Source organism: Dendrobates tinctorius, unplaced genomic scaffold, assembly GCF_039654945.1.
Source record: "Dendrobates tinctorius isolate UK_male_01 unplaced genomic scaffold, ASM3965494v1 ptg000430l, whole genome shotgun sequence".
Classification (NCBI taxonomy): Eukaryota; Metazoa; Chordata; class Amphibia; order Anura; family Dendrobatidae; genus Dendrobates; species Dendrobates tinctorius.
The window spans coordinates 2,073,223-2,098,468 of record NW_027362093.1 but is presented as its reverse complement, the minus strand read 5'-3'; the positions used below and the strand labels follow the sequence as shown (position 1 = coordinate 2,098,468).

Here is a 25,246-nt window from a genome sequence, read left to right as displayed (position 1 = left end):
GGAGATCGATGGCTTCATGTAATTAGGTGATTGTACTCTGTTATGTGTTAAATGTTATATGTATGTTCTATATGTTGTATGTTCTGTATGTGTTTTTTTTTACATTCAACACATTAGCCGGAAGATGGGACTACTACTGTCTCATCATTGGCTAATGTGTCACTCACTGACAGTGTAGCAGGCATAACTCGATGGGACTTGTAGTCCCATCGGACAATGCCTGCCTGCATAAACACACATGCACACACACTCACACACACCCGCACAGCCCCGGCACCACCCGCACAGCACGCAGACCCCCCCGCACAGCCCTGGCAAAACCGCACAGCCTGCCCACCCACCCGCACAGCCGGCATAAAGCCCGCAGACCCTCACAAGGCCGGTCCACCCCCTGCACAGCCAGCAGACAGCCCGCAGACCCCCACATGGCCCGTCCACCCCCCGCACAGCTGGCAGACAGCCCGTAGACCCCCACATGGCCCGTCCACCCCCCGCACAGCTGGCAGACAGCCCGTAGACCCCGCACGGCCTGCCCACCCCCCGCACAGCTGGCAGACAGCCCGCAGACCCAAACACGGCCCGTCCACCCCCCACATAGCCAGCAGACAGCCTGCAGACCCTGACACGGCTCACCCACTCCCCCGCACAGCAGCCCGCAGAGCCCCGTGCAGCCTGTCCACCCACTGCATAGCCGACAGACAGCCTGTCCACCCCCTACACAGCCCTGTCCACCCCCTGCACAGTCCCGTCACTCTTGATGGGTGAGAAGACAGATGCTGCAGAGTGACGGGGCTGTGACGTGTGGTGCAGCACCGCCCACACACTGCTGTGACTCTTGATGAGTGACAGCAGTGTGTTGACGCTGGGTCACGCCTGCTGATGATGTCACATCAATTTCCAGAGTCAGGAAATTGACATGACATCAGCGGATGTTAGCGGCGGCTGCAGTCTGGGGGTCACGTGACCCGGAATCAGCTACCTGCATAACGCCGCTCACAGGCAGAATTGGCAACGCAAGGTAATTACAAAAATCATTAGGAGCCCCGGGGGATACAATGGGGGGTTACTAAAAAGTAAACTGTCCATAAAAATGGCAAGCTATGCAAAAAACTTTAATTATTTACCAAGACAATGACAGTTCACAGTCTAATAGAAAACTTTGTTGGATGAGCCAGTAGTGTGCGGTGTTCAACTGTTTGTTCATTCTGCCTCCCAAATATCAAATAAAAAAACAGATAAGGCAGGTTACAGTTAATGCTATAGTTAGGGTTAGTGTTGGGGCTAAAGTTAGGGTAACTGTTAGGCTAAACTTAGGGTTAGGGTTTCTTCTAAAGTTAGGGGTAGGGTAAAGAATTAGGTTTTACTCAATTGTCTGCCCAATAATTTGGTCACGTCAGTCACGTCGCAGTTTTGTATTTTTGAAAAAAAAATGAAAACTTATAAAATGGCCCTTCAGTTTTATAGTGGAGGAGGCTTATGCACTTTTATGTTCTGACAGCGAAGAAAGTATTGAAGAAAGCATACAGGATAGTATTACATACATAAGTATACATTAGAGTACAAATTATAATACTTTCCCCATTTTTAAATAAATGCAAATACACCAAACACATCCCTCCCCCTTCCCATAACAAGAACCCCCCCGTCACGCATCTACAATCCTTAGCCATGCATTACAATGTTGTACACTTTTTTATAACCCTAATATCCTATTTTTGATGAGTTCTGCGGAAGCCAATCCGGGAAAGTCCAACCAGCCCCCCCAGATATTCTCGTAGTGGTTCATCTTTTCAAGTAGACGCTTCGCTCCATAAGGATTACAAAATTAACTCTTTTTTACAAATTCCTTCCTAGTAGGAGGATTTTCATCTAACACAGTGTTTCTCAACTCCAGTCCTCAAGACCCACCAACAGTTCATGTTTTCAGGATTTCCTTAGTATTGCACAGGTGATAATTTCATCACCTGCTCACCTGCTCAAGCATTAATAGCATCACCTGTGCAATACTAAGGAAATCCTGAAAACATGACCTGTTGGAGGGTCTTGAGGACTGGAGTTGAGAAACACTGATCTAACCAGTGCAGTGTGATAGTCTTCTTTGCAACATAAAGCAGTCTGGCTATAACTAGCCTACCCCATTCATCCAACGCCCCCTCCTCTACATGTCCTAAAATACACGTCAATGGATCTCGAGTAATATTTGCTTCCGACACTCTTTCCACTAAATTTAGGACCCCGAACCAAAATGCCTGTAATCATGGACAAGACCATAGCATATGAAGGATATCAGCTTCATCCATCGTACATCTCGGACATCCAGAGTCTGCCCTTAGTCCAGCCTTTTTCATCCACACAGGTGTCCTGTGTACCCCATGTATAGTGTATAACTGCGACCCCCTCCCAGATCCACTCATAGATATTCTAGGGACATATTGTAAAACCGACTCCCACTGCTCATCCGATATGTCTCCCAAATCCCTTGTCCATTTGGATCTAGCCATCAATGGGTGTCTATCCAAAAACATATCCAGCAATCCCCTGTGAATTATCGATATAAGACCCCTAGTGCCCCTCTGGGGGCCAAGCGTATTCAATATACTGTCATTCTGTATCACTATCGGTGACCTTCACTGTCTAGAGAATGCGTGTCGCAGCTGCAGATACTGGTAAAACATAGTATGCTCCAAAGGGAACTCTTCCCTAAGTGTTTCAAATGTTTTAAATGTCTCACCATCTAGCACAGCGGTGGGGAATCTTTTTTCTGCCAAGGGCCATTTGGATAATTATACCATCCTTCGGGGGCCGTACAAACTCTGCCCACAAAGTACATCCTGACTGTGGCACTGACTTAATCTTTCATTGCATGCCCTTCAATGTTCAGTAGTGAACACTGCATGTATGTGCTCACAGAGCAAGAAAAATTAATGAGCTTGTGGCAATCAAAATACAGCTCCCTGCCCAAGAATGCGGTCCCTGAGAATCTGCTCGGGGGGGCCTGATAAAAGGTCATCGAGGGCCGTAAATGGCCCTGGGGCCTGAGGTTCCCCACCCCTGATCTAGCAACAGCGACACATACCATATACCTATTCTTCTCCACTGTCCAAAATTCCATAGACTTAGCAGTTCAGTCAGCCGGGGGTCAAACCAACTGGCTTTGTATCTCGGGTATTCCCCTATACCCCTCCATAGCTTTATTTTTTTCCACAGTTTCAGATTTTGGCATTTTAACGACACTAGTCAATGCCTGCCCAGAAATGCCCCAGAACATGACAGACTATTCAAAATCAGACCCATCATCGAAGACTTGACAGAAAAGTTCTTAAAGCTCTAAACCCCAACAGAAAACATTTCCATTGATGAGTCCCTTGTAAAATTGAAAGGAAGACTGCACCTCAAGCCATTTATTCCTTCTAAGAGGGCAAGGTTCAGAATAAAGTTCTATAAAATGTGCGAGAGATCAACCGGATACACATCAGCTTTACACATTTATGAGGGGAAAGAGAGCCAACTAAACCCACCAGGATGCCCTACTTATCTGGGGTCATCTGGAAAAATCGTTTGGGAGATGATAACTCCATTTTTACAAAAAGGCTACAATCTGTATGTTGACAACTACTACACCAGCATACCCCTATTTAAAAGTCTGGTTGGAAATAACATAGGGGCTTGTGGGATCATTCACAAAAACCGTCAGGGGTTTCCACAATCATTGGTCAGCAAAAAGTTCCGAAAGGTGCAGTCAGGGGCTTTACACAATGGAGAGCTGCTTGCCATTAAGTATAAGGATAAAAAAGATATATTTATCCTGAGCTCGATCCACACAGATGCCACAAGGGCCCCTGCAGACCAACAGGGATCCACTACTCCAAAACCTGTGTCTGTCATTGACTACAACAAATATATGGGGGTGTGGACCTTGCAGATCAGGTTCTACAACCATACTAGGTATCAAGAAAATCATATACCTGTATATATTTGTGTACAAACCGACCTGTGTATAAGCCGACCCCCTTAATTTTGCCACAAAAAACTGGGAAAACGTATTGACTCTTATATAAAAGCCGAGTGATAATGGTGGTCCAAGAAGAAACTCCATAGATAAACCCCCCCATATGCTGCTGCACAAGGGTTAATGCTGCCCTATAAGATGCTCCATACATACCCCCATAATATGCTGCTGCACAAGGGTTAATGCTGCCCCATAAATGCCCCCCATATGCTGCACCACAAGGGTTATTGCTGCCCCATAAATATCCCCATATGCTGCTCCACAAGGGTTAATGCTGCCCCATAAATACCCCCCATATGCTGCACCACAAGGGTTAATGCTGCCCCATAAATACCCCCATATGCTGCTCCACAAGGGTTAATGCTGCCCCATAAATACCCCCCATATGCTGCTCCACAAGGGTTAATGCTGCCCCATAAATACTCCCCATATGCTGCTCCACAAGGATTAATGCTGCCCCATAAATACCCCCCATATGCTGCTCCACAAGGATTAATGCTGCCCCATAAATACCCCCATATGCTGCTCCACAAGGATTAATGCTGCCCCATAAATACCCCCCATATGCTGCTCCACAAGGGCTAATGCTGCCCCATAAGATACTCCATAAATCGCCCTTATTTGCTGCTGCAACTGCAATAAAAAAAAAAAAAACATACTCACCTCTCCGTCGCTGAGGGCCAGGTGCCGGTGTCCTGAGCCCCTGGCAGTGGCGATATTAGCCTGTCCCCTTTCCAAGCCGTGCCCCGCTGTGTCCCCTGGATCTCTGCGTTGACAGCAGAGGGAGCGCACTGACTATGTCATCGCGCCTTCTGCCGTCACAGCAGGAGGACCCGGAGACACAGTGGTGCACGGCTTGGAATGGGGACAGGTGAATATCACTCTGCCCCCGTCATACTCACCCCTCCTAGCGCAAGGTGTTCTCTACAGCGGCAGCCCCTGCATCTCGCTCTGCCATCTGCTTCCTGCATTCAGATGGTCACATGGTACCGCTCATTAAATATGCGCATATTCATGAATTTAATGAGCGGTACCACGTGTCCGCTGAATGCAGGAAGCAGATGGCAGAGGGAGACGCAGGGGCTGCAGAGAAGTGCCAGGAGAGGTAAGTATGGTCTCTGACACCCCAGCTCCCCCTCTCCGCCCACTCCCTCGGTATATGATTCGCGTATAAGCCGAGAGGGGGACTTTCAGCCCAAAAATCTCGGCTTATACATGAGTATATACAGTATCTGGTATAAAAAGTTAGTCATGTATTTGTTTCAGGTGGCCACATATAATTCTTTTGTGTTATACAAAAAAGCCGGAAATGCAGATACTTTCCTTGATTATCAGGAAAAGGTCACTGAAAATCTTGTTTTTGATAATTTTGTCCCCGCCAATCCTTTAGAATGTGAAGATGTGAGAAGACTCACTGAGCAACATTTTATTGCACTCATCCCAGTAACTGAAACAAGAAAGAACCCCAGAGAAGATGTCGTGTATGTTCCTAGAGAGGAATGAGGCATGATCCCCGCTATTATTACCCACAATGCCCATCACTGCCAGCCTTATGCCTCCATGACGGCTTTACAATCCTCCACACAGAACCACGTTTTTGAACTGTTTTGACATTCAAGCATTTGGTTTATTTAGTGACAGACACATTTGAGTAGAGCTGATGTAACAATTTCCGGGGGTAGGTGGGGGGAGGTCTCCAGAGACACAAGCTGGGCACAATATATTGGGCACTACAATCACATTTCTGCAATTTTTTCTAAATCTTCCACTACGAGTTTCTGGAAATTATCCTTGTAGTGAAAATGGTCACTATATCCCTAGATGAATTCCCAGAGGGGAGTCATTTCCAAAATGTGCACAAGAAATATAATTCACCGCACACTTTTCTTGGATATTATGCAAAATTAGTGAATTTTATTCAAAAACATCCAGTCCACAGAAAAAAAGTGCCAGGACAGAAAAATTAGTATATACAGCCTAGATACCCATACCCAATGTTTCTATCCTCCCGGATCTTAGTAATGGGGTACTACAAAAACAGAGAGAGGACAATATAAGAAAACATATATGACAATATATACTTATGACTAATACATAAAAACCATATATACAAAATGATTATGTACAAAAGGGGGAGACTGCTAATACAAGATGAAGGGAAACCACGGTTTAAACAAGGATTGTTAGTGATAGAAATCCAGAATTTGTAAATATGGAAATAAATACAGCAACACGAATTATGGAGCATACGTAGAATGTATTGTATTGGTAAATGAACGCTGTAAGCTAAAGCACAAGGAAGAAGAAAAAACAAGAGGCGATTCTGTTACCTTGGTAACTGTTTGTCACTCATTGTTGGCAGTGGTGGGATAACTAAAATAAGCCCCCGGCCCATGTGATAGCCGTGTGCTGGCCAAATGTCATACAACCCCTTTTCCTGACAATGTCTATAATATTGTGGCTATTGTGAGGCTTAGAAAAAAAATTATATCCAGCAAAATGACACCAGCGATGACGGCGCCTGCACAGTAGCATCTATAAGTAAGACATAGAGGTTACTGGACAGGGGCCGCTGGTGACATTTTGCTGGATGTAATTTTTTTTTTCTAAGCCTCACAATAGCCACAATATTATAGGCATTATCACCAATAATATCAATGTTATTATATGCATTATGTAATAATGGGGGCAGGTCAGTGAGGGGTCAGCGACCTGTCATAAGCCAATACAGATGAATATGTAATCAGAGCACCACATAAAGCCCCGCCCACAGCCCCACCCACAGTCCCGCCCCAGAGCACGAGAATCTCATTACCTGAAAACTACAAATACAGATTACACAACAGTAAACCAGAGTTGCCCTCATTTATGGTGGACCATTGGAGCTACTATGGATCCTGAGGAAAGATTAGAGAAATACTATTGCTCCCCATTTCAGGAGAGATTGTGCAGTAATCTGAATTCCTTAGGATCAGAAACAATGTAATTTATGACACGGAGTGAATCCATGAAACCAGGGCTCGAGCCAACACATCTCCTGCAGGCAGGGCCGTATTTGCCATTAGGCACTGGAGGACCCGTGCCTAGGACGGGGCTTAGCGGTGTGGCGGCACCTGAGCGAGTGTTTTTTTTTTTTTTGGTTTAAATTTGGTCCGGTGTCGGCCCTTATCCTCGTTTACTCCCCCCCCTGCGCCATCCCCTGCCATCATACTCACCTCCTCCAGGCTCCAGTGGTGTCTGTTGCAGGCTGCTCCGATGGTCCTGCACGGCTGCCAGGATGTCTGTCTTCTTCCTGTCTCAGCGTGCGGTCCAGGGGGAGAATGGGGGCCAGGGGGAAGACTGAGCAGCGGGGTGGGGGGGCAATAAATGATCCGGGGGGAGAATGGCGGCCAGGGAAAAAACTGAGCAGCGGGGGAGGGGGGGATGAGCGCCAGGGGGGGCAATAAATGATCCAGGGGGGAGAATGGGGGTCTGGCGAGACTGAGCAGCGGGGAGGAATGAGCGGGGGAATGAGCGGGGGGGTTTAATGAGTGCCAGGGGGAGAATGGGGGCCGGGGGGAGACTGAGCAGATTTTTTTTAATACCTGCAGTAGCGGCAGCAGCAATATATGGGGGCATAAACTGTGGGGCATCTTCTGTGGGCAGCATATGGGGGCATAATCTATGGAGCATCTTTTGGGGGCAGCATATGGGAGCATATTCAATGGAGCATCTTATGGGGGCATATTCAGTGGAGCATCTTATGGGGGCAGCATATGAGGCATATTCAATGGAGCATCTTATGGGGGGCAGCATATGGGGGCATATGGGGGCATATTCAATGGAGCATCTTATGGGGGCAGCATATGGGGGCATATTCAGTGGAGCACCTTACGGGGCTTATTCAGTGGAGCATCATATGTGGGCATATTCAGTGGAGCATCTTATGGAGGCAGCATATGGGGCCATATTCAGTGGAGCATCTTATGGGGCAGCATATGGGGCATATTCAGTGGAGCATCATATGGGGGCATATTCAGTGGAGCATCTTATGGGGGCAGCATATGGGGGCATATTCAGAGGAGTATCTTATGGGGGGCAGCATACGGGGGCATATTCATTGGAACATCTTTTGGGGGCAGCATATGGGGGCATATTCAGTGGAGCATCTTATGGGGGCAGCATATGGGGGCATAATCAGTGGAGCATCATATGGGGCATATTCAGTGGAGCATCTTATGGGGGCAGCATATGGGAGCATATTCAGTGGAGCATCTTATGGGGCAGCATATGGGCATATTCAGTGGAGCATCATATGGGGGCATATTCAGTGGAGCATCTTATGGGGGCAGCATATGGGGGCATATTCAGTGGTGCATCATATTGGGGCATATTCAGTGGAGCATCTTATGGGGGCAGCATATGGGGGCATATTCAGTGGAGCATCTTATGAGGGGCAGCATATGGGGGCATATTCAGTGGAGCATCTTATGAGGGGCAGCATATGGGGGCATATTCAGTGGAGCATCTTATGAGGGCAGCAAATGGGGGCATATTCAGTGGAGCATCTTATGGGGGAGCATATGGAAGCATATTCAATGGAGCATCTTATGGGAGCAGCATATGGGGGTATATTCAATGGAGCATCTTATGGGGCCTATTCTATGGAGCATTTTATAGGGCATAAACTATGGAATGTCTTATGGGGCCATAACCTCTATGGAGCAGCATATGGGGCATATTATTCCATGGAGCATCTTATGGGGCCATTATTAACCTCTGTGCAGCATTATATGGGGTGCATTTTGTATGGAGCATCTTATGGGGACATCATGAACTGTATGGAGCATTATATGGGGCTCCTGATTCAATATGGATATTCACAAAGGGGTCACTTTGTGGGATTCTCTGGATATCTGAAAGAAAGACTTTAAGCACTGGCACTTTACTTATCTCTGCATATCCATTATACACATTCCATTGCTGTTAGTATTGCTACATGTGTGTTTTTTCTGTACCTGAATTCCTTATCATATGGAGCTCTTTTATTATGTGACCCGTCTTTATGTACTTCATTGTCTATATTATTAACTTTTCAGAATAAAACTATTTTTTATTATTTTCCTTGGTGGATGTCTTTACTCCATGTGTTTTTGTATACAATGAATCAATGTATATTACAGCCATCAGCCATGCACAGCTTAGAGATCTATCATGGCAGAGGTGGAATGTTTGTCCTGTAGATTATCACAATCCTCCTTGAAGTTAGTTGGTTTTAATACAAATTGAAAAGTCAGGATAAAGGGAAACTCTGCTGTTATTGGACAGAAATTCACACTTGGCCTCACTGCACATTTACTGCTGTCGCTCATAAAAGGGAAGTTTAGCCAGAAAGACTGGACCTGGTCTTGTAGGGACCATGAGACATTCAGCAGCACAGAAGGGAGAGAAGAGTCATCCGATAAGATCTCAGGGATCTAGGAAGCCAACAGCATCATTACCCTCCGCTTTCTCTTACAGGCCCAGCATAATACCTTTCTTCAAGTGATTTTGTAACTTGTCAGCACATTCTACGTACGCTGTCATTTGGCTTTATAGTTACAGATCTGGGCAGGTAACGGTCAGCATCTTCTAATGTGAAGGAGAGAATGGCTAATGAAATCAATTATTAAACCTTATATAAGTCAGTTCAGATATGGTGTACCAAGATGGCGTCTGTGTCTTCAGACACCTTGGAAGGAATCCTTGGAATGCAGAAGCTGAGATACTGGATACCATATATGGAAGTGAAGCTGAAATGGACCTATCATAGACTGACACTGGCTACTCAGAAGATTGTGTGACACCCATTTCCTGTCTCTTTGTCTTGAGAATAAACTTCAGTTGTGTGCAAGCCTTTGCTGAGAAAGGAGTAGACATCTAACTCTGTGTTCAGTGTGACTCTTTAAGAGCACACTGCCTATATTGGGTCAGGTACAAGCAACCATATAGCTCTCTCTTTAAGGTATCACCCTCACACTAATCCCAGGGGGTAGGAGGATCCTCCAGGTTGTAAGGTCTATAGAAAAGGGCTTTCAATGCCCAAAGTCACTTGCACAGTTTTGGTGGAGGAGAAAGTTGTGATCTAGAGGCAAAATGGTGAGCATGGTAATACGGCCGGACTACACCACCGATAAAGCAGCCACAGCCGGTGACTGAGAGGAATCTGTGACTTCTCTGCATTCAGTGGTTACTACTCACCTGGGTAGTCATATGTGGGAATCTCCTCTTTACACCGCTCATCTTCTCTCACATATGTCTCTGTAGTATTAATATGGGTCAGATCTTCACCCTGAAAAAGATATTGTAAAAGTCACCGACAGATGGAGAAGTCCCATCTATGATCAGCTCTAATCCTGCCATCTCCACCGTTCTCATGACACAAGTATAGAACATATAATACTGGTGGATAAAACAAGACTGAGCACAAGACCTTCACAGCCGTCTACACATCATAGGGGAGATCTCCTGACACCTTCTCTCCATCTACCTGATGATCCTGAGGAGCACTCGGATCTTCTTGGTTACAGTCCTGTGGAAGAATCGGACGGGGACATCTCTCTGGTGTTGTCCTCTTACTGGATAGATCTGGAGGAAACACATACAGGGACTGAATTCATTCTCTACATACAGATAATTATAGGCCATGTGTATTTAGTCCTGTCTATTACCTGGTGATGTGAGGGGCTGGGGAACCTCCATTATGACGTCCTTGTACAGATCTCTGTGTCCTTCTAAATACTCCCACTCCTCCATGGAGAAATAGACATCCTGACACCTTATAGGAACCTGACACATACAATGATACCGTCATCCCCCGATCCCTTCATAGTGTTACTGTATAATGTCCCAGCATTCCCAGCAGTGTCACCTCTCCAGTCTGCAGCTCAATCATCTTGTAGGTGAGTTCTAGGATCTTCTGGTCATTGATGTCCTCATGGATCAGGGGGTGAGGTGGAGGCCCCGTGATTGGGCTCAGGGGTCTTCTCCATCCCTCAGACATAGGGTCCTGACAGCGATCACTAGAGGTTTTCTTCACCACTGTGTAATCCTGGTTATGGAGAGACACATTAATAAATCTCACTCCAGACATTTCCAGAGTCCTCACCTCTCCTGTTCTGTCCATCTGTTATTCCCATAGATAAGAATGATGTAATGTGACGTCATCAGAATCTCTCACCTCTCCAGTGAGACGGAAGAGGATCTCTAGGGTGAGGTGTAACATCCTCTCCGCCATCTTGTCTCTGTCCATATCCATCCTTGATGGGTAAATCAGGAAAATTCTCTTTTGTAGAAGATCTTCACTGAGAGGATCCGATATTGTAGAGACCTGAATGAGAAGAAGATGATCCGATGTAACATCATAAGAATCCGGTGTAATAATACAATTACTGGAGATAATAAGGGAAACATATGAGGAGATTTCATAGAATCATAGAATCATAGAATCGTAGAGTTGGAAGGGACCTCCTGGGCCATCTGGTCCAACCCCCTGCTCAAAGCAGGATTCGCTAAATCATCCCAGTCAGATGTCTGTCCAGCCTCTGTTTGAAGACTTCCATTGAAGGAGAACTCACCACTTCTCGTGGCAGCCTGTTCCACTCATTGATCACTCTAACTGTCAAAAAGTTTTTTCTAATATCTAATCTGTGTCTCCTCCCATTCAGTTTCATCCCATTGCTTCTAGTCTTTCCTTGTGCAAATGAGAATAAAGTTGATCCTTCTACAATGTGACAGCCCTTTAGATATTTGTAGACAGCTATTAAGTCTCCTCTCAGTCTTCTCTTTTGCAAACTAAACATTCCCAAATCCTGCAACCTTTCCTCATAAGACAGGGTTTGCAGACCGGTCACCATTCTGGTCGCTCTTTTCTGAACTTGCTCCAGTTTGTTGATGTCTTTTTTAAAATGTGGTGCCCAAAACTGGACACAATATTCCAGATGAGGTCTGACCAAAGAGGAGTAGAGGGAAATAATGACTTCACGTGATCTAGACTGTATGCTTCTGTTAATACATCCTAGAATTGCATTTGCCTTTTTTGCTGCTGCATCACACTGTTGACTCATATTCAGTCTGTGATCTATTAGTATACCCAAGTCTTTTTCACATGTGCTGTCACTTAGCCCTATTCCTCCCATTCTATATATGCTTTTTCCATTTTTATTGCCCAGATGTAGTACTTTGCATTTCTCCCTGTTAAAAACCATTCTGTTAGTTGCTGCCCACTTCTCCAGTTTATTTAAATCTTTTTGAATCCTCTCTCTCTCTTCTCTAGTATTAGCTATCCCTCCTAGCTTTGTGTCATCAGCAAATTTAATCAGTTTACCCTCAATTCCTTCATCTAAATCGTTGATAAAGATGTTGAACAATACAGGGCCCAGGACAGAGCCCTGTGGTACCCCACTTGAGACATTCTTCCAACTGGATGTGCAGCCATTTACGACCACTCTTTGGGTCCGATCACTAAGCCAGTTATGAATCCACCTAACAGTTGCCTTGTCCATTCCATACTTAATCATTTTTTCAATAAGGATTGTATGAGAGACTTTGTCAAATGCTTTGCTGAAGTCAAGATATACTATATCTACAGCATTTCCTTGATCCACCCAATCAGTGATACCGTCATAGAAGGAAATTAAGTTAGTCTGACATGACTTATTAGTTACAAACCCATGCTGACTCTGTTTAATCACTTCATTCTTATCCAGGTATTGACATACATGTTGTTTAATAATTTGTTCAAAGATCTTTCCTGGTATAGAAGTCAGACTCACCGGCCTATAGTTACCTGGGTCCACCTTCTTCCCCTTTTTGAAGATAGGAACAACATTTGCTCTTCTCCAGTCTTCTGGCACTTCTCCTGTTCTCCAAGAATTTTCAAAGATTATAGAGAGGGGTTCAAAAATTTCTTCTGCTATCTCCTTCAGTACTCTGGGGTGTAATTCATCTGGACCTGGAGACTTGAATTCATTTAGGCTAGCTAAGTGTTTCCTCACTATCTTTCTGTTTATAGATATCCTGGATTCTTCTATTCCCTTAATAGGACAGTGAATAACAGTTGATGTTACATTTCCTTTCTGAGAGAAAACAGATGCAAAATAGGAATTTAAAAGTTCAGCCTTCTCAACATCCTGTCTTACCATTTCATCATTTTCATCCTGTAAAAATCCTATAGCATCTTTGACTTTTCTTTTACTTTTGACATATCCCCAAAATCCTTTATTATTGCTTTTGACATCTCTTGCAAGCCTCAATTCATTTTCAGCTTTAGCTAATCTGATTTGTGCCCTGTATTATCTTACAGGGTTTAGTTTTCTTCCCTGACATCTACTAATAAAACCTATATATTTAGGCCACAGACAACAAGCAGTTTCCTCCTCAGAGTCAGCAGCTGAACACGTTCCTCATAGACTCATCTTCCATAACGCTAATTCTCCTCTCATTACCGACACTGGAATCGGCATTAGCAATACTGCAGGAGATATTCATTACACGCGACATGAGAAATAACTCCTTCATGATGAGGACGACATCTTCATCTCCTACTACGGCTCTAGAGACAGATGTGGCCAGAGTCGGTCACTGCCTCCATCCCCACCGGCCGTCTATATGAAGGTTTCCCGTCTTCCCCGCACTGGAATCTTCTCTCACGTTAGATCTCAGCTCTGAGTCACACACAGAAGTTTGAGGCTTTTAGAAAAGATTTTTAGCTTCCACAATCACAACGGACAGAAATGATCTGATCCCAAAGTCTCCATGTACAGTGATTTATGGGGTTTATTTCTGGCCTTAGACTTTCCTATATTACAAGAAAAACTCCAGAAAAAGCCGATATTAAAATGTTTCTAAAGAAAAATTGGCTCCAACAATTCTTGTAAGAAGAAAAAATTATGCAAAAAGCAGAAGACACATTTTATAATTTTTAACATGTTAAACTTTTATTAAAAATAAATGAATCTTTTTGGGCCCCAGAACATAGATGGACACCGCAGGGACGGCACAGATGAGGCTTCAACAAAACCACTTGCTGCTGTGAAAAGCAAACATGGCATCTAAGAAGGTGTGACAGAGTTTGGCTGAATGCCCCCCGCCTCCAAGTACTCGATAGTATGGGACGGCCTAGTTACTCCGATACTTACATGCCTAATAATGGGGTCTGGGCTGCAATGTATGAAGGTCTATTAGGCCGGGCCAGAGGCAGCGTCCAATAAGTTACCTTATAACGCCCCCATACACATTAGACTAAAGTTCCATGAAAGCACTGATTTCGGGGGGTTTGGCCGACCATATAATGTATTTGGGGGCCTCCTGACAGATGATGTCAGGGCAGAGAAGGATCTGACATCCTGAATTTCAGAGGATAATCCGTTTGTTCTTCCTGTAGATAATCCTCCTCTAGAGGAGTCTGGAGGCGACTCTCTCATACAGTCCACAGGAAAGCTGGAATATTTGTGTGTATGGGGGAGTCGGGAGAGATCGCCGTCTGCCAAATGACCGTTCAGCCAACTCTGATCTCATGTGTATGGGGCCGCTAGTATTACACTGACAGGCAGTGATGATACACGGCACTACAGTAGTACAGGACATCACCGGAGCCATCAGAGGCTTGTATGTTGTATGATCGCACTGATCAGAGGGGTTTAAAAAAGGTTTAAAGTGGAAAAAATATCTCAGTTTCAGCAACAAGAAACATCCATCACTATATGGAAAGCAGAGTCACTGCACAATGTTAGTTACGTCACGTCCATAACTACTTTATTATACTCTATTATCCTGTACACAGTGGAGTAGATAGAAATCACAGATCCCACAGCAATAGCTGGAATTGGACCCTCCAACGTAAAGAAAAAAAAATCTATCTATCTATATACACTGTTCAAAAAATAACGGGAACACTTAAACAACAGAATATAACTCCAAGTAAATCAAACTTCTGTGAAATCAAACTGTCCACTTAGGAAGCAACACTGATTGACAATCAATTTCACATGCTGTTGTGCAAATGGAATAGACAACAGATGGAAATTATTGGCAATTATCAAGACACCCTCAATAAAGGAGTGGTTCTGCAGGTGGGGACCACAGACCACATCTCAGTACCAATGCTTTCTGGCTGATGTTTTGGTCACTTGAATGTTGGTTGTGCTTTCACACTTGTGGTAACATGAGACGGACTCTACAACCAACACAAGTGGCTCAGGTAGTGCAGCTCATCCAGGATGGCACATCAATGCGAGCTGTGGCAAGAAGGTTTGCTGTGTCTGTCAGTATAGTGTCCAGAGGCTGGAGGTGCTACCAGGAGACAGGCGATGTGGAGGGGGTATATGAGGGCAACAACCCAGCAGCAGGATCGCTACCTCCGCCTTTATGCAAGGAGGAACAGGAGGAGCACTGCCAGAGCCCTGCAAAATGATCTTCAGCAGGCCACAAATGTGCATATGTCTGCACAAACGGTTAGAAACTGACTCCATGAGGATGGTTTGAGGGCCCGACGTCCACAGATGGGGGTTGTGCTCACAGCCCAACACCGTACAGGACACTTGGCATTTGCCATAGAACACCAGGATTGGCAAATTCACCACTGGCGCCCTGTGCTCTTCACAGATGAAAGCAGGTTCACACTGAGCACATGTGACAGACGTGACAGAGTCTGGAGACGCCGTGGAGAGCGATCTGCTGCCTGCAACATCCTTCAGCATGACCGGTTTGGCAGTGGTCAGTAATGGTGCGGGGTGGCATTTCTTTGGAGGCCACACGATGTTGGGATGTGAGCACAACCCCCATGGAGACACAATTGTGCCTTTCCCTGGAGATAAATTCCCAGTGGGGGCAATTTCCAAAATGCAATAACTTAAGTGGGGAATTCAGCTCTTTTCACACTTAAGGGATCTGTATATGGAGTCTACAAACTACAGTGGGAAAATAAGGATTTGTTACGCTGCCAATTTTGGGCCTATAGTCACATTTTTGTGAGGAAAAAAGTACAATTGTCATTTTTTCCATCCACATTGCTTAAATTCCTGTCACACTATCCGAATTCAGATATTGCCCTGTCAGAAAGGAGAATACAGGGAGCAAAAGGGTTAATAGGACTCACAGGAGGAACCAGCCCAGAAAGCAGAAGATCCAGGAGTGTCCGCCACATATATGACTGCTCTGTGCACAGGACCTGTGATGAGGTCACAGGAGGGGAGGAGTCAGGGGTCACATGATCAGGGGCCTCAGTGTGTGCAGGACTCAGTGTGCTGGAGCGCTCCCGATAATCAGCTGCGTGTGTCGCGCTGTGTGATAGTCACAGCACCTGCATGGAGGGCGACACATGCAGCTGATTATCAGGAGCGCTCCAGGGATCCGGGGTCCCGATGCAGCTATTCGGTAAGGCATGTTTGACACATCAGTTTTTTTGTTCAGTCAAAATCCGCTAAAATTGCGGCTAGCGGATCCGTTCCTGTACTGACCACAACGTTTGTCACCGGACCGTTATTTTAACGGATCCATCAAAGGAAGAATTTTAAAGGAACCGCTGCCCAGGGAAGGAGAGAGCAAGAGCAAGAGAGAGAGCGAGAGAAATTTTTCAGCCGCCAGAACAGAGTTTAGGGTTAAATTTCCGGCTGAGTGAAGTCTTTCGGGCATGCGCAGTGAGAAGTGCAGATCCTGCCGCCCGAAAAAACGTTGCATGGTCCGTTCGGCCATGTCGGCGGACGTCAAAATTTTGGAGGATCCGCAAAAAAACGGATCCAACGGATGGCCATCCGTCAAGATCCGCCGGTAATGCAACTCAATGAGAAGAAAAACGGATCCGCCAAGAAAAATGGCGGATCCGTTTTTTTTTTTGCAAAACGGCGGATTTTGACTGATGGACACAAACGGATGTGTGAAACAGGCCTAAGTGATATTAGCCAATAACAACTTCTCCGACGATATTCGCTCATCTCTAGTAATAACAGCTCAAAGAAAATCACCGAACTTTTCATTAAGTTTAATAGCGAGACCCTATTAAATATTGAGCACCAGCGGGATGAAGCATTGACAGGGGCATGTAAAAGTGTGGGCGCCCCTGGTCAAAATGACCGTTATTGTGAGCAGTAGTAAGATGAAGATGAAATGATCTCTAAAAGGCCGAACCTCTAAGATCACACATGGCCTTTGTATTTTAGGCTAAAATAATAATAAAAAAAAAAAAAAAAAATATATATATATATATATATATATATATATATATATATATATATAGACTTTTTTACAATTTCATAATTACAAAAAGGAAAAAGGGGCGATGCAAAACTTTGGGCACCCTTGGACATTTGTGTACTGAGATCATTTTGACCAAGATTTCACACCTTAATTAGCTTGTTAGGGTTATGGTGAGATCACATGGTAACCAGGAGCTACAGTCTGAGGAAAGGGCTAAAAAGCCTTCACTAGACCCCCGTACAGCTGTATAATGAGGCCCAGGCTTTATAGTGAAGGGACAGGCGTGAGGGCCTGATCCCAGGAGCTACACTCTGAGGAAAGGGCTAAAAAGCCTTCACTAGACCCCTGTACAGCTGTATAATGAGGACCCAGGCTTTATAGTGAAGGGACAGGAGTGAGGACCTGTGCCCAGGAGCTACAGTCTGAGGAAAGGGCTAAAAAGCCTTCACTAGACCCCTGTACAGCTGTATAATGAGGACCCAGGCTTTATAGTGAAGGGACAGGAGTGAGGACCTGTGCCCAGGAGCTACAGACTGAGGAAAGGGCTAAAAAGCCTTCACTAGTCCCCTGTACAGCTGTATAACGAGGCCCAGACTTTATAGTGAAGGGACAGGAGTGAAGGCCTGATCCCAGGAGCTGCAGTCTGAGGAAAGGGCTAAAAAGCCTTCACTAGACCCCTGTACAGCTGTATAATGAGGCCCAGGCTTTATAGTGAAGGGACAAGAGGGCCTGTTCCCAGGAGCTACGGTCTGAGGAAAGGGCTGAAAAGCCTTCACTAGACCCCTGTACAGCTGTATAATGAGGCCCAGGCTTTATAGTGAAGGGACAGGAGTGAGGGCCTGCTCCCAGGAGCTACAGTCTGAGGAAAGGGCTAAAAAGCCTTCACTAGATCCCTGTACAGCTGTATAATGAGGCCCAGGCTTTATAGTGAAGGGACTGGAGTGAGGGCCTGTGCCCAGGAGCTACAGTCTGAGGAAAGGGCTAAAAAGCCTTCACTAGACCCCTGTACTGCTGTATAATGAGGCCCAGGCTTTATAGTGAAGGGACTGGAGTGAGGGCCTGCTCCCAGGAGCAGCAGTCTGAGGAAAGGGCTAAAAAGCCTTCACTAGACCCCTGTACAGCTGTATAATGAGGCCCAGGCTTTATAGTGAAGGGACAGGAGTGAGGGCCTGTTCCCAGGAGCTGCAGTCTGAGGAAAGGGCTAAAAAGCCTTCACTAGACCCCTGTACAGCTGTATAATGAGACCCGGGCTTTAAAGTGAAGGGACAGGAGTAAAGGCCCTTTTACATTTTGCGATGCACCAGCGATCCGACGAGCGATCCGACCCGGTCAGGATCGCTGGTGCATCGCTAAATGATCGCTAGTGAGCTTTCACACAGAAAGATCTCACAGCGATGCAGCAGCGACGCAGCGCACAATACTTTCCTTTCACACACAGCGATCCTGACGTCCTCCCGCCCGCGTCCAGCGTCACTTGTCTCACACAGCAGGAAGCCCCAGCAGGAAGCAGACGACGAGAAATGGAGCCGGACATTCTCGCGCGATCAGCGATTGACAGCGGGGGAGCCGGTCGTTGGTAAGTATCACACATAGCGATTTCGCTAGCAATATCGCTATAACGTCACAAAACCGGTGACGTTTTAGCGATATTGCTAGCGATATCGCTTAGTGTAAAACCCCCTTAAGGGCCTGTTCCCAGGAGGTACTGTCTGAGCAAAGGGCTAAAAAGCCTTCACTAGACCCCTGCACAGCTGTATAATGAGGCCCAGGCTTTATAGTGAAGGGACAGGAGTGAGGGCCTGTTCCCAGGAGCTACAGTCTGAGGAAAGGGCTAAAAAACCTTCACTAGACCTCTGTACAGCTGTATAATGAGGCCCAGGCTTTATAGTGAAGGGACAGGAGTGAGGGCCTGTTCCCAGGAGCTACAGTCTGAGGAAAGGGCTAAAAAGCCTTCACTAGACCCCTGTACAGCTGTATAATGAGGCCCAGGCTTTATAGTGAAGGGACAGGAGCGAGGGCCTGTTCCCAGGAGCTACAGTCTGAGGAAAGGGTTAAAAAGCCTTCACTAGACCTCTGTACAGCTGTATAATGAGGCCCAGGCTTTATAGTGAAGGGACAGGAGTGAGGGCCTGTTCCCAGGAGCTACAGTCTGAGGAAAGGGCTAAAAAGCCTTCACTAGACCCCAGTACAGCTGTATAATGAGGCCCAGGCTTTATAGTGAAGGGACAAGAGCGAGGGCCTGTTCCCAGGAGCTACAGTCTGAGGAAAGGGTTAAAAAGCCTTCACTACACCCCTGTACAGCTGTATAATGAGGTCCAGGCTTTATAGTGAAGGGACAGGAGTGAGGGCCTGTTCCCAGGAGCTACAGTCTGAGGAAAGGGTTAAAAAGTCTTCACTACACCCCTGTACAGCTGTATAATGAGGTCCAGGCTTTATAGTGAAGGGACAGGAGTGAGGGCCTGTTCCCAGGAGCTACAGACTGAGGAAAGGGCTAAAAAGCCTTCACTAGACCCCAGTACAGCTGTATAATGAGGACCAGGCTTTATAGTGAAGGGACAAGAGCGAGGGCCTGTTCCCAGGAGCTACAGTCTGAGGAAAGGGTTAAAAAGCCTTCACTAGACCCCTGTACAGCTGTATAATGAGGCCCAGGCTTTATAGTGAAGGGACAGGAGGGAGAAAAGTGGGGGAAGGAGCCAGAAGAGCTGGACTGCCCATCACTAACCTGCAGAGCCGCACTCCACATATATGGCTGCTCTGTGCACAGGACCTGTAATGAGGTCACAGGAGGGGAGGAGTCAGGGGTCACATGATCTCCGGAGTGCAGACCTCCATGGAGCCTTCTCCTCAGTCAGTGACATTCCCGCCATTATTCGCCCCTCACTACTGGCACAATTACCCCGCGCCGCCTTCTCTACACAGTGTTATGTGTGGAATGTAACGTGTGATTTCTCTGGAGGGAAATAGACCCCACAGATGAGGGAATTCTCACCAGTTACCGGCCGTCTACTATATGGCGGCATATGATTGTGCTATCGGCTCCACACCAGGAGCTAAAATGCCCAAATCTCTAATGTAACCGCTATAAGAGAAGATATAACAAATTTCCTCTAAACTCACACAGCGGAGGAGGCCTCACTTGGAGCAATGTGACTCGCGCACAGAAAATCTATTCCCAGTTCTGTGATAAGTTATCGGCCAACAGGAAGAAGAAAGGTCTGAATTACAGCCCAGACTGGAGGAGAAACTGCAGGAGTTAGAATTGGCCAATCAGCGCTCTTCACCCCTATACTTATCTACACAAATACAAGATATGAAATGACAATTAGACGCCATTCTCACCACCAGAACGGAGAGGCGCTAACTTGGAGTAAAGCCGCGTTTTATCACCATGCCAATAAGCCTAATAAGATGCCGCTCGTAAGCTCAGAATGAGAGAGTCACTGCATATAATCTCCTCTATAAAAGACCCTAAGGGTCAGACCTCAGCCCACCCCGATGTCATGTATAGCACTTATAATGAATACCCCCAGAGTTTGTATTCGCCCCCACAATCACCCCCCTCACTACTGGAGTCATTCCTTCACACACTACATCTACCTAACCTGACTGAGTCCGCGGCACAACAACTCCATTTACACATCTCTGAGGAGGAAATAGTTTCAACAACCAAAAAACTAAAACGAGGAAAGGCCCCGGGGCCGGATGGTCTTACAGCAATATATTATAAAAAATGCAGCGATGTGCTGACACCACATATAAAAACCTCTGTAATTCACTACTAAATGGCGCACAGCTGCCCCCTGAGCTCTACGTGGCGCATGTAACTGTAATCCCTAATCCTAAGAAAGATCATCTCACCACAAATTATAGACCTATATCCCTCTTATACATTGACTTCAAAATCTTTACATCCATTGTGACTAACAGGATCAATAAAATCCTCCCTCACCTCATCCATCGGGGTCAGGTTGGTTTTATACCAGTGTGACAGGCCCCAGATAATATTAGGAGAGGGTTAAATATTATTCATACAACTAACCTACAGCGAAAGCGACTTCTCCTGCTTGCATTAGATACTGAGAGGGCTTCCGATTCGGCGTCCTGGACATATCTCTTTACGGTTCTATCGGAAGTCGGATTCTCCCCTAAACTTATAAAGTGCCTCCAATTGTTATATGATAGCCCTATCGCTTATGTAAAACTCCCGTCACCACATCCCCCTCCAATTAATATTCAGAGGGTACCATGCAGGGCTGTCCTCTATCTCCGGATCTTTTTGCACTTGTAATGGAACCCATTGTGGAAGCAATAAGGAGAGATCAGAATATCCTGGGCCCTGAGAATATGGGAGACCAATATAAAGTCAGCCTCTTTGCGGATGATCTCCTGCTGACATTAATAAGTCCCCACACTACACTCCCTCACTTGTTTTCTCTCCTTCACGAATTTGAGAAGATTTCAGGGTTAAAGATTAACATTGATAAACCCGAAGCATTATTTGTAAATTTTCCTAAGACAGAGCAAACTAATATAGCCTCCCATTTTGTGTTTATAGACAAAGAACATTATCTAACATATCTGGGTATCAACTTAACAGCCAACAGGTCACCTCTGTTTAGGTGGAATTACACTCCACTGATCCAAAACTTCCAGAGGGACCTGGATAGATGGGCTTCCTCAGAGTTATCCTGGCTCGGCAGAACACATGCATTAAAAATGGTGTCACGGCCTCGCTTCTTATATCTATTTAGGTCCCTCCCAATTATGGTACCAGCCAGAACGTTCACTCATTTACACTCTATGATGTCTAAGTTTCTTTGGCTCGGAAAACAACCCAGAATTGTGCAAAAACTTATGTTCCATCACAGAAAAGAAGGGGGTTTATCCCTCCCTAATTTTACACTTTATTACAAGTCAGCACAGATTGCTCCATTAATAAGTGCGTGTTCATATCCCAATAGTCCGAGATGGGTTATTCTGGAATCATTTCTCTCCAAACCATTCTCTTTATCAGGCCTAATGTGGACCACAGACCGACTTCCATGGGGGTTAATGAATGTGGCTCCTTTTACAGTCCACTCGTTGCTTCTTTGGAGGAAAGTCCGGTTTAAATATAACTTACAATCAAGCCCTTCTCCCCTGACAGCTATATTACAAACCCCATGTTCCCTTCCAGGCCTTGAGCCACAAATTTTTTCTTGGTGGAAGCTGAAAGGTATTCATATACTTAAACATTTGTGTTCCCCATTTAATATCTTACTTGTTAGACAGGAATTTGTTCAAAAATGTGACCCTCCAGTTAAGGAGGTAATGCGATTGAACCAGATCTTTCTACTTTGCAAAGCAGATCCTCCCGAGCGGTACTACTCTCAGGGCAAGGAGTTTTGAAAATTAATGTCTAAATGACCCTTTGGGCAGGGAAACGATCTCATTGATCTACTATGCTATAAATTCTCCACAAAATGATAAAAAATTGAAGTATATGTTACAGTGGGAGGAGGATTTGGGGTTTGAATAGACAATTGATGAATGGTATCGTAGCTGTGACACCCTATGAAGAGGTAGTCACCAGACTTCCCTTGTGGAGACCTCCTTAAAACTATTGTACAGAGTCTATTATGTACTGGAAAAAATTCACAGCATTTTTCCTAAAATCTCGGGAGACTGTTTTAGGGGCTGTGGAATATCTGGTGACATGAGACATATTTGGTGGTCTTGTACGGTGGTTTCTGGGTTTTGGGAGAAGGTGAAGCGTCTGATAGCACAGATGTATGCTGGACCAGTTGATCTGGAACCTTTTACTCTTTTACTGGGAACCAGGCCTTCCCAGCTTCCAGAAAGCTTTCAGAAGCTAGTAAACTACTTATGTATGGCCACTAAAATCCACATTGCAGCAAAGTGAAAGTCGCCCTCACTGTCAATATCTATGGTGAAAGAGAAGATGAACGACATTATGTTATTCTCATTTGTGGCCCCAGCGTTTCTTGTAGAATAAATCCCTTTCTCACACAGTCCTGTAGTAATGACTTTGTTCTCACGTTTTGTAGGAGGGTTCGTCTGACTCCATCTTATGTTATCAGTATAAGTGCGAGAGATGAGAGACCGACGACCGCAGTTGTACCGTGTGTGTCCTGCGTCAGTTCTACAGTGTGAGAGATGCGGGGTCTGTGACCGAAGCTGGGGGTATACGAATGTATACAGAGTACACAGGGATCTGCGAACGAAGCTTGGGGTATACAGATGTATAAAGCATACACAGGGGACTGCGACCGAACCTGGGGGTATACGGGTGTATGCAGCATACACAGAGGGGTCTATGACCGAAGCTGGGGGTATACGGGTGTATACAGCGTACACATGGGGGTCCGTGACCAAAGCTGGGGGTATACAGGTGTATACAGCATACACAGCAGTCTGCGACCGAACCTGGTGGTATACGGGTGTATACAGCGTACACAGGGGTCTGCGACCAAAACTGGGGATATACGGGTGTATACAGTGAACACAGGGGGCTGTTACCAAATCTGGGGGTATACGGTGTATACAGTGTACACAGAGTGGTCTGCGACCGAAGCTGGGGGTATACGGGTGTATACAACATGCACACAGGGTTCTGAGACTGAAGATGGGGGTATACAGGTGTATAAAGTGTGAGAGACGCGGGGTCTGTGAGTGAAGCTGGGGGTATACAGGTGAATACATTATACACAGGGGTCTGCGACTGAAGCTGGGGGTATATGGGTGTATACAGTGTACACAGGGGTCTGCGACCAAAACTGGGGATAAACAGGTGTATACAGTGAACACAGGGGTCTGTGACTGAAGCTGGGGGTATACGGGTGTACACAGCGCACACAGAGGGGTCTGCGACCGAAGCTGGGGGTATACGGATGTATACAGCGTACACTGTGGGGTCTGCGACTGAAGCTGGGGGTATATGGGTGTATACAGTGTACACAGAGGGGTCCACACAAACACGGCTCCGCTCCGTACACCTCGTACACACACAGCTCCACTCCATACACCTCGTACACACACGGCTCCACTCCATACACCTCGTACACACACGGCTCCGCTCCATACACCTCGTACACACACGGCTCTGCTCCGTACACCTCATACACACACGGCTCCGCTCCGTACACCTCGTACACACACGGCTCCGCTCCGTACACCTCATACACACACGGCTCCACTCCATACACCTCGTACACACACGGCTCCACTCCATACACCTCGTACACACACGGCTCCACTCCATACACCTCGTACACACACGGCTCCGCTCCGTACACCTCGTACACACACAGCTCCACTCCATACACCTCGTACACACACGGCTCCACTCCGTACACCTCGTACACACACGGCTCCACTCCATACACCTCATACACACACGGCTCCGCTCCGTACACCTCGTACACACACAGCTCCACTCCATACACCTCGTACACACACGGCTCCGCTCCGTACACCTCGTACACACACGGCTCCGCTCCGTACACCTCGTACACACACAGCTCCACTCCATACACCTCGTACACACACGTCTCCGCTCCGTACACCTCGTACACACACGGCTCCGCTCCGTACACACACGGCTCCGCTCCGTACACCTCGTACACACACGGCTCCGCTCCGTACACCTCGTACACACACGGCTCCGCTCCGTACACCTCGTACACACACGGCTCCGCTCCGTACACCTCGTACACACACAGCTCCGGTCCGTACACCTCGTACACACACGGCTCCGCTCCGTACACCTCGTACACACGCGGCTCCGCTCCGTACACCTCGTACACACACGGCTCCGCTCCGTACACCTCGTACACACACGGCTCCGCTCCGTACACCTCGTACACACGCGGCTCCGCTCCGTACACCTCGTACACACACGGCTCCGCTCCGTACACCTCGTACACACACGGCTCCACTCCATACACCTCGTACACACACGGCTCCGCTCCGTACACCTCGTACACACACGGCTCTGCTACATCCACCCTGTAAACCCCTCCTGAC

At 46.4% G+C, this 25,246-nt stretch overlaps 2 protein-coding genes and 1 pseudogene across 2 annotated transcripts in view; 1 reads left to right on the top strand and 2 right to left on the bottom strand.

Moving 5' to 3' along the window:
• LOC141076815 (uncharacterized) overlaps nt 1–25,246 on the top strand; it is a 918,929-nt gene that overhangs the window by 280,595 nt on the left and 613,088 nt on the right. The window lies entirely within an intron of this gene.
• Nucleotides 1–25,246, bottom strand: part of LOC141076831 (uncharacterized) — a 91,073-nt pseudogene that overhangs the window by 5,598 nt on the left and 60,229 nt on the right.
• LOC141076797 (gastrula zinc finger protein XlCGF66.1-like) lies at nt 10,682–11,357 on the bottom strand. The gene is made up of 3 exons (XM_073564107.1): nt 11,208–11,357; nt 10,899–11,078; nt 10,682–10,816 (listed from the first exon to the last, which is right to left on the bottom strand). The coding sequence occupies exons 1-3, from the start codon at nt 11,283–11,285 to the stop codon at nt 10,682–10,684; spliced, it is 393 nt and encodes a 130-aa protein (XP_073420208.1). The 5' UTR covers nt 11,286–11,357.

Excerpts from the sequence above, each read along its gene's own strand:
- LOC141076797 (XM_073564107.1), bottom strand. The coding sequence starts at position 11,285 with ATGGATATGGACAGAGACAAGATGGCGGAGAGGATGTTACACCTCACC. Across the intron at positions 11,079-11,207 it reads TCTTCCGTCTCACTGGAGAG|GATTACACAGTGGTGAAGAA; the intron begins GTGAGAGATTCT and ends CTCCATAACCAG. Across the intron at positions 10,817-10,898 it reads TTGAGCTGCAGACTGGAGAG|GTTCCTATAAGGTGTCAGGA; the intron begins GTGACACTGCTG and ends TGTATGTGTCAG.